This window comes from Dermacentor variabilis, chromosome 8, assembly GCF_050947875.1.
Source record: "Dermacentor variabilis isolate Ectoservices chromosome 8, ASM5094787v1, whole genome shotgun sequence".
NCBI classification, from domain to species: Eukaryota; Metazoa; Arthropoda; class Arachnida; order Ixodida; family Ixodidae; genus Dermacentor; species Dermacentor variabilis.
The window spans coordinates 24,495,172-24,508,139 of record NC_134575.1 but is presented as its reverse complement, the minus strand read 5'-3'; the positions used below and the strand labels follow the sequence as shown (position 1 = coordinate 24,508,139).

The 12,968-nt window shown below is 48.7% G+C and overlaps 1 protein-coding gene and 1 long non-coding RNA gene across 4 annotated transcripts in view; one reads left to right on the top strand and one right to left on the bottom strand.

Annotated features, from left to right (window-relative positions):
- Positions 1–12,968, top strand: part of LOC142589828 (neuronal-specific septin-3-like) — a 101,764-nt gene that overhangs the window by 52,744 nt on the left and 36,052 nt on the right. For 2 of the 3 annotated variants that reach the window (XM_075701420.1, XM_075701421.1), the window contains one exon: positions 11,771–11,932. The exons of the other annotated variant lie outside the window; for it this stretch is intronic. In XM_075701420.1, coding sequence (XP_075557535.1) covers positions 11,771–11,932 — 162 coding nt within the window. The remainder of the gene's footprint in view (positions 1–11,770; positions 11,933–12,968) is intronic. 3 annotated transcript variants of the gene reach the window in all.
- The window catches only part of LOC142589830 (uncharacterized), a 94,884-nt gene that overhangs the window by 61,357 nt on the left and 20,559 nt on the right, over positions 1–12,968 (bottom strand). The window lies entirely within an intron of this gene.

Sequence of the window (12,968 nt, the reverse complement as noted above, 5' to 3'; positions counted from 1 at the left end):
TTTGCTAATGGCTGTTGCAATTGTACCTAACTAAGAACTACCAAAGCTGCGAAAAACGTTGATATAACGTGTCATAGATGCATTACGCTTAAAATCACATAGGCCTATGCTTGTCCAAGAACATTAATTAGCGCATTCGCGACAGTTCCGCCATAAAACTGAAAGATGGCATCCGGTATAACTCAGTCTTTCGCCAGCGTCAACATGCACCGGCGAAGCAAGCAGAATACGACGACGCAGAAAGCAGAACAGAAAAGATAAACGTTATGAGTACGCGGCCCCCAGATATGCCCCGGCAACTCCATTTATCGAAGATGCAAATACCCTTTTCGATCTTTAGGCTTTCCACACGCCGCTTCTCGTCATCGATGCAAGCTCGCTGGATGTGTGTGCGGTGCACATACAAGGAAGCGCTCGCCGCAACGACGGTTCCATGCATCCGCGATGCTCGGCGTCCATACAAGCGTATCCATGCCGCATCCATGGCCTCCGAGATGCCACGTCTATATCTTGTAGCACGCGATGCCTCGGAGGAGGCCATGCCCTGAACATATGCAAAGAGATTCGCTGGCCGAGGTGGTACGTCTGCGCGTACGCCACCGTCTGTGCGAGTTTCCTAAACGGGCGCTGTGACGTCATGGGTGTGCGAGGCTTGCGTTGGCATGCGGGTTGAGCGAGGATTCGCCTAAAACGTGGACATACGGCTACACAGAAAATACTTTCTTAAGATAGAATCTTCAGAGAAGGTTTTCAATCAGCCGCATCACATCTTTCAATGAAGTTAACTCACCCGCAGTGCGCGATCAGGCGAAGAAAAGGAGGAACAGACGACGAACTGTCGCAGTGCGTGCGCCAACGTAGTCCGTCCTCCGACGTTAGCGGCCCGCCGATATTTTTTTTTTTTTACGTTTCATGCTAATTGTACATCCAAGTACAAGTCCTCATGATTGAACAAAACGTGTTTCTCGATTTAAACCGTTCTTTACGTGCTGTACAAGCTGGAAATGGAACCGCTGACACAGACAGAACGGTGCTAGCCGGGTGCCGCCCCTCGAGGTGTTCTGGCTCCCCGAGAACGATGCCAATCCGAAGCCACCACATATCCCGCGGCATTCCCATGCACACAACAGTGCAGCTGCAGTGCCAGAGAGAGAGAGAGAGAGAGAGAGAGAGAGAGAGAGAGAGCAAATGATAAAAGAAAGGTAGGGAGGTTAACCATGCAGTACTGAGCCCGGTTGGCTACGCTACCCTGGGAAAGGGAAAAGGGGACGGAAAGATTAAAAGAACAAAAGAAAGTCTACTGGGGATATCATTCAGTCACGCAGTCCGAATCACAGACGCTGACTCAATCCTGTAGCTTTCAAATATCGCAGCAGCGCTTTTGTGGCCTTTTGTAGCTGCGATATGCGATATGATTCAGAGCTGTGCAGAGGTCATGTCTTTCGTTTCCCTCTAGAGGTTATAGTGAGAAACCCTATGGCCTACAGAAGTTTCTCGGGAAAACTCGGGCGCTGCGATCTTTCAGCCACCAAGGAACGGATCGTCAGCATACAAGCATTTGTTTAAGGCTAAGCTTTAGCTCGGAGGTTTCTATCTAAAAACATGGGAAAGGAGAAATTTTTTTCTCGGCAACCATGGTGCACCAAATTAGATGAAGCTTGTTGCGCTTTATATAAAAAAAATGGTTAGAATATAGTGAATGTTGGTAGCAAATGTTTTATTTAGGCCGTCAATATTTTAAGAAAGATGGTTGAAAATCGCAAATTTTCAGAAAACGACACTATCGAGTTTGCAATTCCGTAACTCAGCAATGAGAAACGATATCATAATTGTGTAGACTACATCTAATAGTACTTCTAAAGCGGACAAAATTGACGTATCGCGCATGGCTGTCAAATATACTAGTGTGTTAGTATGACTTTTGCAGAACCTATGTAAAAAATGGAACAAATTCACGCAAGATATAAAATTGATCAATCAAATTCGTTCGCTTTCGATGGTCTAACGAATGCAGTTTACCGAACTGCGATATCTGTTCTTGATGCAGAGCTACGAATTTGAAACTCCGTGCTTTTATTTATTTATCTTTTGTCTCAATCTCACCAATCTTAGAAATATTTTTTAAAAGAAATTCAGCCCTTAAATCGAAATTCCCCTTCCAACAGTCATTGAACTTACCTTTTTCTCTCGAATGAAACAGTTTTCACCAAAATCGGCCCAGTGGTTATCTCAGAAAAAGCATTTTTTGCGTTTTACATGCACCTGAATAGGCGGCATCGATCGGAGTTGGGCCCGAGCTAAAGCTTCCCGTGGCTCGGAACGTTCTTGCGACGTCACTTTTTGCGATTTTATCTTCTTAAGTTTCCGAACACTCGTAGTTTTCTGATCATGGCGAGGCAATTAGTCCCCGGGCGTGCAAAGCGTATAATCGTCGCCAATTGTTGCACTTGCGTAATATGCGAGCTGCTGTGGAAAGAGTGAGTGAGTGAAGGAACTTTGTTGTGAATGCCTGCAGAACGGTTAGGCTTTTGCCAAACAACGATAATCGTCATCTATCTCGTCCGCATTTCCTTTCTTTAACGCGGCGAGCCCGGTACTTTCCAGTAACGAACGCCATGCGCGTTATCAGCATACATAGCACTCCCGCATTATCAGCATAGCACTCTCGACAGGAAAGTAGCGGGCGCGGCATTTTCAAGGAAACGCAAGCAAGGCGATTATTGTTGTGCGGCAGATATACACCCCAAGAGGTGTACCTTTGTCTACACTCTCAGACAAAGCTACACCCTTTGGGGTGTATATCTGCCACACACTGATAATCGTCGTCTGCTTTGCTTGCGTTTCCTTTCTTGAAAACGCCGCGCCCGCTACTTTCCTGTCGGGAACGCTATGTCATGCCGATAACGCGCATGCCGTTCGTTACTGGAAAGTACCGGGCTCGCCGCGTTAAAGAAAGGAAATGCGGACAAGACAGATGACGTTTATCGTTGTGTGGCAAGATACAACCCAAAGGGCGTAATTTTGTTTCAGAGTGTAAGAGTGCGTGGACAGAGAATTGCCTCTTTGTAGGGAACGTCCGCAACCGCGCCTGTATAGGCGAGCTTCAGAGCGTGAATAAAAAAAAATTAAAAAGACACAGATAGAAGTAGAGGGAGAGAAAATAATCAAGCTTGGTTTTAATTTTCTCGGCTGCGAATCAACCCTTTCTTTTTTTCTGCTAAATAAATGCAAATCGAGTTTTGAAGCGACACTTTACACGTATACCGTCCAAGCCAGTTTAGCGTTGCTCTCTAATTAACGAGTTCGCCGTTTTTGGCAGCCCTTCACGACCGTTTTTTTTTCCCTGCCTGCAGCTGGAACGCCGCAAAGCGTCTAAGCATAAACGGGGAATGAATGGGGGAGGGGGTATTCGTGCTTCCGTCGACAAAGCCATTTACGAGCACTCATTCACCTTTAATGCGTCTGCGCGAACGAGGCGAGCTACACGATAAAAGTGGCGTATATATATACCTTGCTCGCAGGAGAAAAAAAAAAGGCGAGTGCGGTGCGGTTAAAAACGCGTTCTTTTCGCTGCTCTCCGTGTCTACGTTCCGCGACGTTTAGTGCCCCTCACGTTCTATACTTTTTTTTGTGTGTGTGTATGAAATCCACGCGGAGTGTACTACCAAAAGAAAAATGCTTTTTCTTTACTACGGGGGACAGATTTGGCTCACGTTTCTGCGACGAAGGAATACGAAAATAGAGCGGGGCAGGCTACGACCTCCCTCGCTTAACCTTGTAAAAGGTGCACGTGACTGTATCCTCCCCCCCCCCCCCCTCTTCCCAGACTCCTCGAAACGTCGTACTTCATCCTTAAACGAGCCGCCCAAAAAACGCGCACGTTGTCTCAACATGTTTTTTTTTTTTTTAGTGTGCGATATAAAATAAATGTAGGAGTCTTTGTCGCCGTACACTCTAAAAGAAGAAGTTTACACCCTTTGGGGTGTAATATCTGCCACACAACAATTGTCACCTGCCTTGCTTGCGTTTCCTTTCTTGAAAACGCCGCGCCCCCTACTTTCCTGTCGGCGATGCTATGCCATGATGATAACGCGCATGCCGTTCGTTACTGGGAAGTACCGGGCTCGCAGCGTTAAAGGAGATGCGGACAAGACAGATGACGTTTATTCTTGTGTGGCAAGATACGACTCAAAGGGTGTAAACTTTTCTTAGAGTGTATGCTACACTCTAAGAACAGTTTACACCCTTTGGAGTGCCCCTTCTGCCACACAACGATAATCGTCATCTGCCTTGATGCGTTTCCTTTCTTTAACGCTACGAGCCCGGTACTTTCCAGTAACGAACGGCATGCGCGTTATCAGCATGATAGCATTTCCTGTCGGCAATGCAATGTCAAGCTGATAACGCGCATGCCGTTCGTTACTAGGAAGTACCGGGATCGCAGCGTTAAAGAAAGGAAATGCGGGCAAGGCAGATGACGATTATTGTTCTGTGGCAGACATACACCCCGAAGGGTGCAACTGTTTTTACAGTGTAACAAATGTTATCGCACAGCGCAGGACGCGCTTGCACGTATCGGAAGTTTGCCGAATGTTATCGATGGTTCTATCCGCTGTCTGGTTGTCGCCGAACCCTGTGTAATCTGATTTCATGCATGCGCGACGCGAACGGTGTAGAACTTTCTAAAAGACACGCGGGCAACAGCGATTACTCTGGAACGTTCGATTACTGATATATAAAAAGCCGACGCGCTTGACTCGCTGATCAGATTTTCGACGATCGCCGACTGTGTTCGCCGCTGTCGCCGTTCTTTTAGTGTAGCCTGTTTTTTTAGCGCACAAGTTCGCCCCATAAAACACCAGTTTCGTCATTCCCAGTTTTGCTTTCTTCACCTTCATTACTACGTGACGATATGATGATGACGATGATCTTGATGATGATCCAGCAATGTTGTTAGGGGCGCTATATATATATATATATATATATATATATATATATATATATATATATATATATATATATATTACAAGCCCTCGTCGCGACTTTCACGATGTTGTGGGAAACGCGGTGCGTACATGAGGGGCACGACAGCAGATCTCCATCTTGGAGGTTGCATGCGATCAGTTATTCATTTTAGCGTTTTTCGTTTCACTAATTAGCGATACTGAAACGCTGCGCAGGTACGTTGGTCAGACAGAGGCACACGTTTTAGCCTGTCAACTTGTTCTGAAAGGCTTTGTGCCTCAGAGTTCGCCCACCAGCGCGTGATGGCAGCTCGCGAACGTTTACTTTTCGTGACGCCTCTTTTTACAAGCTTGGCCTGCCGCTGTTCTCTAAGACGTCGTTCTAATTACAGGTTTCTTAGCGTCACCGCCTAAAAAGAAAATTATGGGTCTTTAAGTGCCAGAACCACTTTATGATTATCGGGCACGCCGTAGTGGAGGACTTCGGAAATTGCGACCACCAGGGCTTCTTCAACGTGCACCTAAATCTAAGTATACGCGGGCGTTTTTCGCATTTCGCCCCCATCGAAATGCGGCCGCCGCGGCCGGGATTCGATCCCGCGACCTCGCGCTCGGCTCCATCGCCGAGCTATCGTCCAGTGCACTCTATATACGTAGATAAAGATCAGCCGATTCCAGACGGTTCGTCGATCGAACCCCACGTGTGGTGCTTGCTCGCCCGAAGAAGCCGGCCTCTCCGGAAGCGCTGCACAGAACTACAGGAGGAGCAGGAAGAGGTCACCGCAGAGCGTTGACACGGAGCTACGACCCCGAGATCCGGCGAAAGCCACGTCCCCCCCGCATCCTCCTTCACCCAATTAGCGTCGTTCGTCGCCCGTCCCTTCCCGCTGGCCGCCGACGCCGCGGGATCGAGTGCGATTCCCTCCGCCGGCGTTGTTTTTCGGGCGCTCGTACCGTGTTTTCCGCGATTGTGGCCGCCTACTCAGTTTTGTGTGTACTCCGGCTGCTCTCTGTCAACGCGGACAGGCGGGCTGGTTCGCGAGTTGATACGCATCATGGCTACACAGCGCGAAGCACTCCATAAGCAGGGCGAACAAGAACACGCAAGTGGCAGTTAGGAAGCGGTTTCACGTCTGCCGCAGTGCCTCGTTTTATTTCAAAGCGAACAGCTTTCTCTCTCTCTCTCTCGATCTTCATCGAGACGCGCGTAAAATTAAATTCCGGGGGTTTAAACTGCGTATTAGAGCCGCGATCGGTTATGTGAAGCACGAGCCATAGTTAGTGGAGGAGGTGTAGAGCAAGCCGTATGGTTAGTGGAGGAGGGGACTCGGGATTAATTTCGACGACCTTGGGGTTCTCTATAGTGCGCACCCAGTGCACGAAGCACAAGGGCGTTATTTGCATTTCGCCCCCATCGAAATGCGGTCGCCGTGACACCGGGGTCTGTGATCCGGCGTATACCTCGTGCTTAGCAGCGCCGACGCCATGCATAGCCGCAACCACGGCGACCGCCCGACGCACGTGGTACACTCTTAGGCAAAGTTACACCCCTTGGGGCGTATCTCCGCCCCACAACGATAATCGTCAACTGCCTTGCTTGCGTTTCCTTTCTTGAAAACGCCGCGCCCTCTACTTTCCTGTGGGGAATGCTATCTCATGCTGATAACGCGCATGCCGTTCGTTCCTGGGAAGTACCGGGCTCGCCGCGTTGGCGAAAGGAAATGCGGACAAGACAAATGACGATTATCGTTGTGTGGCAAAAGGGTGTGATTTTGCTTAAGGGTGTATAGCCTAGTCATCAATGGGCTAACGCGGCGAGTAGCATCGATGGTCTCTGCATGCACGAAGTTTTAATGCGTTCGCGTCAGGGATGCCAGAGTGGGAAGCCGGTCACGTGGTAGTAGAGGTGGAGGGGGAGAGCTTAGAAGAGAGAAGAAGTATAAAACCATGGGAGTGGTGGCGCTGGCTAACACTCCTAGGGTTCTACTAGGAAACATCAATACCCAAGAAAGTGGACGGGGAAACGGCGCCGCGGTAGCTCAAATGGTAGAGCATCGCAAGCGAAATGCGAAGGTTGTAGGATCGTTCCCCACCTGCGGCAAGTCTTTTTTTTTTTCATCCACTTTCATTTCCATTAATTTATCGTTTATTTCATTCATTAAGCACAAGTAATTTCCCCTATGTTGTCCTCGGTGTCGGTGTTTGTTGGCTTCTTATGATATGGCCATATATATAATCTGGTCTGCTCCGGGCCATCGTCAGTTGCATTTCGCTACTCGAAGAGGCAGGTCGTGTGTCGAACGAGCTCGTGAAAAAAAAAAAAAAAAGAACACTTTGCAATGTGGTGAACGCAGTTTATATCATGGATCCGGGACCACAAAAAGATTCGACGTAATCCTAATGCATTTATCTCGCATTCACCGCTAAATCGCCACTGACATTTTTTTTTTTTTTTGTCACAGGTTCTTTTAATTACTAGGTGGCCCGCTAGGTGGCCTAAGAAAAGCATGACTGCGATGATTACAGGAAGAGACACGTGGTGGCGGTAGCGACGACACCAGCACCAGTATAGACCACCACACAAACGCCCATCTACTTAACCTAACCTATTTATCCTCACTAAAGTAAGGCCAACCTAACGTAACGTATTTTCTGTGTCGATGTTAAGTAAAACTGGCGGGGACAAAATGTGCTGCCATCTGTGCTAGCTGCAATACCTTTTTTTTTTTTAACCTCTTCTTTGTCACTTACGCATTTCCTAATTTTCTTGCGATTCTGTACCAGTTCCTCTTTCTGTTACATGCTTGTTACTTTTTTGTGTGTGTGCGCGAACAATTTTGGCATTAATTATAGCTCGCGGATTCGTTTAATATCACCCTGCTAGGCCAATCCCAATCGTGGTTGTGTGCCGTGTTTTGAGGAATCACCATTAAGAAGAAGAAGGATAAGAATCATTTCAATCACGTGGGACCTGCACGCCTGGAGATCAATTTGCACGTCAGCCTGTGTATCTTTAGACTCGGGTCAGCAAGCTCTCAACCGTTTTCAAGGTCAGAACCCTGTAGCGACTCGTCGCGTCCGAAGGTCGGAGCGGTGAGTAACGTCGGCGTGACCTCGCATTACCGACCACGTAACGCGTGTGCCACACACACGTGGCATCCGCCATAGCTGACAATTATTATTATCATCATCATCACGGCTTTCTCGGCCGTGTCTCACATATATATGCTTTCTTTGCCTCTTTCGTTCGCGTTCCTGTTCGGTGGTCGGACTTTCGGCGCCGCTACAACAAAGGTGCCGATGCAAAACTGCGCGTGCTCTCGCGTCCTCCTCCTCTCTCAACACCCTCTCCCCTGTGGGGCCGGCGGGAGAGGAGGATGGCACCGCCTCCCACGACGGCGCTAGCGCCGCTTGTCTCAAACACGCGTATGACGAGTCGGCTTACAAGTGCGTAGCTATCCTGTATAAAACCGCTTGCACATTTGCTACAGTCAACGGCTCTGACCTCGGAACAACGCGACGAAGCAACAAACGACACCTGACCACCTTCGCTGCAACTAATGTACACCTTCGAGCGCATCCTTCCTTTGATAAAGCGAACGGCTTAATCGCTTCGTTCGGTTATTCGCTTACATTGGCAATCATTCGTGAATGGTCTCCGCGCTTTTTCTTTTTGCGATTCGTAGTGGATCCGCGAGACAGAAAGCGTAGGCCCCACCACAAGGCGCCGAATATGAACCGAAACTTTGCTGCACACAATTACAAGCTTTCACACAAATCTGGGCCCTCGGTATGATAGAGAGATGCCATTCGCTCGATTATGTTCCTTTCTTATCGCTGACCGTTCACAGCGGACCGATCCTCGCGATAACGTAGGCGGATCGATAGTATACTACAGCTCGGCCCACTGCCGTAGCGCGATAACGAAAGGAATTGGAATGGAATCGTTACATATTATCCCGGCCCTGAAACAACGCGCCAACTAGCCCGCCTTGTCTTTGTCAGTGGTGCGTACAGCAATTTCGTGCATCGTCGATAAGTGGATACTTCGCGCGATCAGAGATTGTTTTTCTTTTTCTTGCTTCGCAGCTCGTCATCTTGAGTAGCATCGTACAACGCTGTAACACATCTTTACACAAAATTGTTCCGTGTGCGTGGTGTTCCCCGCTTCCAATTAAGTTATCTCAATGTTTGTTAGGTCAGTGTTTGCTATGTATGGGTCACGGCTTATAGGGTTCCGAAGTGATACTTTCAGCCGTGGCTTGGTACACATCAGAACCGATGCACAAGAACGAAAGGGCATTGGCGACGCGGCTGTTCTTGGAGTTCCCGTCACATGTAGTATCCCCGTGACGTCATAAAACTTGGAAGCGCCTCTGTCTAACTATTTATCGGTAAAGGAAGAACTGCTTCCCCACCAACCTAATCGAGGATTCAACCTAGCAGGTTTGGAGAGCTCTCTTAGCGCCAAACCAGACCAAATACCAGAAACTGTGTACTTCGAGATCAATATTGGCGCAATGGCACTGCTGTCGGGTCGCTAACTTCAACAAAGGGATGATTTGGTTTACATTTTTCTCCGCTACAGTAATACCGTTTTTTTTTTGTTTTCTTTTTTTTTTTGGCACCCGCCGCGATTACTGAGCACGAGGTTGCGAGTTCGATTCAAGAGTTCGACGATCGGATCTAGGTGAGAGAGAAACGCTAAGACGCCCGCCTATATAGTATATTTAAGTGCGCGTCGACCAACCCTGGCGGTCAAACTCGTATGTTATTACTTCATTCTTAAATGTAGAAAAACGGGAAGGAGGCAGCCAAAGTTAATCCGGATTTCACCATTGTATGGCGTTTCTCATAGCCCTCTAGTGTTCCGTTGGGACGTTAAACCTAACGAATCACCAATCAATCAATCCAATTAATCAACCAACCGACCAACCAGTTTCTGATCTGTCGTGTAAACAATCATGCCCACGATGTGCATGACAGCACGCGGGCGTCGCGCGCCGTTGACGTTATACGCGAGGACGCGCGTGACTCACGCGACGTGTCGAAACGCTTTCTACACGACGCGGGCGGCGGACACGGAAATTCCTCGGGAGTCTCGCAACGAGGCCCCGGGAAGCCGGCGCCCAACGCGCCTGTTGAGCAAGCAAGTCGTCGTCGTGGTGGTGGGGCCGGACGGCATGCTAGGAAAGAAAAAAAAAACAGCTGACGGATTGGGTTGCTGGCGGACGCGTCACCGCTCGCAGATGCAGCCCGCATCGACCGAACGATGCAGTCACTTCCCTTGGTCTTGATTTTTTGGGGGGACTTTGCGAAAGCGCGGAATCTCCACGAACCTTAGCAGCGCGGGCGACACATCGAGACTCTGTATAACGGTAATCACCGTACGAGACCTACACTCGAGAGGTTTATCTTGTCGGCAAACATCGTACCGTTTGTGGAATACGCTGTAAGACAATTGACACCCTTGTTCACTTTTAAGGGCGCACATTTTTTTACGGTACCCCGGGTTACCGCACGTGCAGGTGTACGGCAGCAGCAACGCTGGTAGCGTCATCTTGTGACGCAGTGTTTAACCAGAGTACACGAAACTAATACTGCAGTGACCTACCTTATTTTACCTAACTGTAACCTTAAAGCACTGGTAGCCGTGTAAACGTTAAAATGCACTCCTCTTGTGAATCTCCATCGATAAATAACGCTCACGTAACACACAAAAATAAATGTTTCGAATGCATCCTAGCAGGACGAAACATCACAAAGTGTTGTTACCAGTGCTGTCACAGCCGTCTATGGCTCCGGTAACCCGTAAACGGCCGTATGCGGTATACCGGCTCTCTGGAGAATGAGAAGGGGGTGGTGACACACTCATACACCAGCAGCCAGGTAACATAATGGCTGGCCACTGTAAAAACTTATCTTTATCCTATCTGGTTAATTGGCGCTATCAACGCGGCCGCTTACGTAAACTTCGCCGCTAACTCGGTATTCCGTGAATGGCAAATCATTTACGAACAAGCAACGTCTCTGTAATGACAGACAACTTTTTTCATATATTTTCTTGGGTGTATTATCTTATTGCTTTCCCATGGTGATGCGGAAATGCGGCGCTCTTCGATGTCTGGCACTAAGAGGTGTGCGTGTCAAGTCACGACTAGAGATTGGTCACGTGGGAGCAGAACGTGGCCACGTTTTTCTTTCTTTTTTTTTTGCAGTCGGGGTGCTGGTAAGACATCGTCAAATTGCCGCCATATTGTCAAATTTTGTAAAGGCGGCACCTTGAGCCAATCAGGGAGGCCGTATAAGCAGCCCTCCGGGCCAATCAGAGCCGACAAGATGGCGAATTCGATAACGTGGCGGAATTTTACAACGACCAGAATCACACATTCGCTCTGGCTCGCACTGTTGTCTGCTGTGCTGCTACTATGGGTGTGAGGCCAGGTGTAGCAGCATAGTTAACGACCCAACGAAGCGGAGGGAGCGCAAAACGTCGCTGTGTTCCGCTCCCACGTGACCTCCTGGAAACCGAAACTGGTTGCTAGAAAAGCTGCTGTAGCTAATCAAATAGGGCGCTTTGAGGTTCCCTAGTATTTCTTTTAAGGTTTGGAGGTCGAAGTCCTTCAGTTGAAGCAGGAAATAATAAATGTCGAAAACGTCGTGCTAGTAAGATATCCTCACGTTGCCAAAATTAACTCGGTGCGCTTTATAACACCGTGCATGCCACAGCCCCTATACGATGCTTCGAATATCAAACTCAGTCGACCAATCATTCACAATCAATCGGTGAACCAATCTCTGCGCAGCTCTGCACTCAGTGTTCCACGCAGCCGACGGAGGGCGCAGCGGTCGCCTGGGAGCCCGTGCCGTGCTCGCCGCGGCCAACCAGCTGCTCCAGGGAGACCTGCCCCCGGCACACGAGGACCTGCTGCTGGGACGGGCGGCGGAGAAGTCGGCGGCCAAAAACGGTACATACACCAACGACTACGGCTTCGTCTAAAGCTGGTGCGCGATCACTGCAGTCTACGCCCTAAAACATACACGCAGGGACAAGAAAGAGGCGACACGTACACGACGCGTGGCGGTCGTGTGCCACGCGTCGACGTGTCGCCTCTTTTTTAACGGTCTCGTCCATAAATTCAGGCTGTGTGCTGCAGCGATAAAGAGCGGTACGTTCACACGTTGACGTGGAACAGAACGCGAAACAACGAGGCACACAGGAAAGTAAGCTTTGTCGAGCGACGAACTCGGCTGTTCCAATTCGGTGCACGAATACACATACGACTTTCGTGAAATTCATTCATTCATTCATTCATTCATTCATTCATTCATTCATTCATTCATTCATACTGTCAGCCCTCTTAGGGCTATTACAGCCAGGTGCGTGCTTTGCTACACCGGGGAAACTGGCGGGCGACTCTTGTTAGGCATCTGTTGCTGTAAGACGTTTACTATGCAAAAGGGAAGTCCTGCCTTATCAACGGGATCGGCCGACCGCGAAATGTGGACTGATAGGAAAAGAACAGACCCTTTTACCCGAGACGTGGTAACAACTGGTGCATGCGTAACAGAGGTGCAGTAACAGCATGCGACCCCGGAACACTTCCGGTGGAGCGTTCTTTTGGCACCGGAATTTACCTAACAGCAAAAAATGAAAAAAAAGAAAAGCAGCAATTAGTGCCGTAGTATGGGTAAACGTTTTCTGTGTGTTGCAAATAGAATAAACGCGCAACGTGCATCGAGCTTATATATGTGGCTTTCTTTTGCGTTTCGCAGTAAGATTTAATACAGCAAAGTTTCTCTTAACTGCGTATACAAGGTTGGTGTCAACCGGTGGGCCCTACACACGCACGCACACACTCATTTGTTTGCTTGTTTGTTTATTTAGAAGCTCTTGAAGCTCATTCTCCTAGTTACCGCTAAACTTAGCGGCTGATTCCAAACGGTGAAACCAGACTTCTTTTGGGACCTGCGAGTGTAAAATTCGAAAGGGTCGTCTACAGA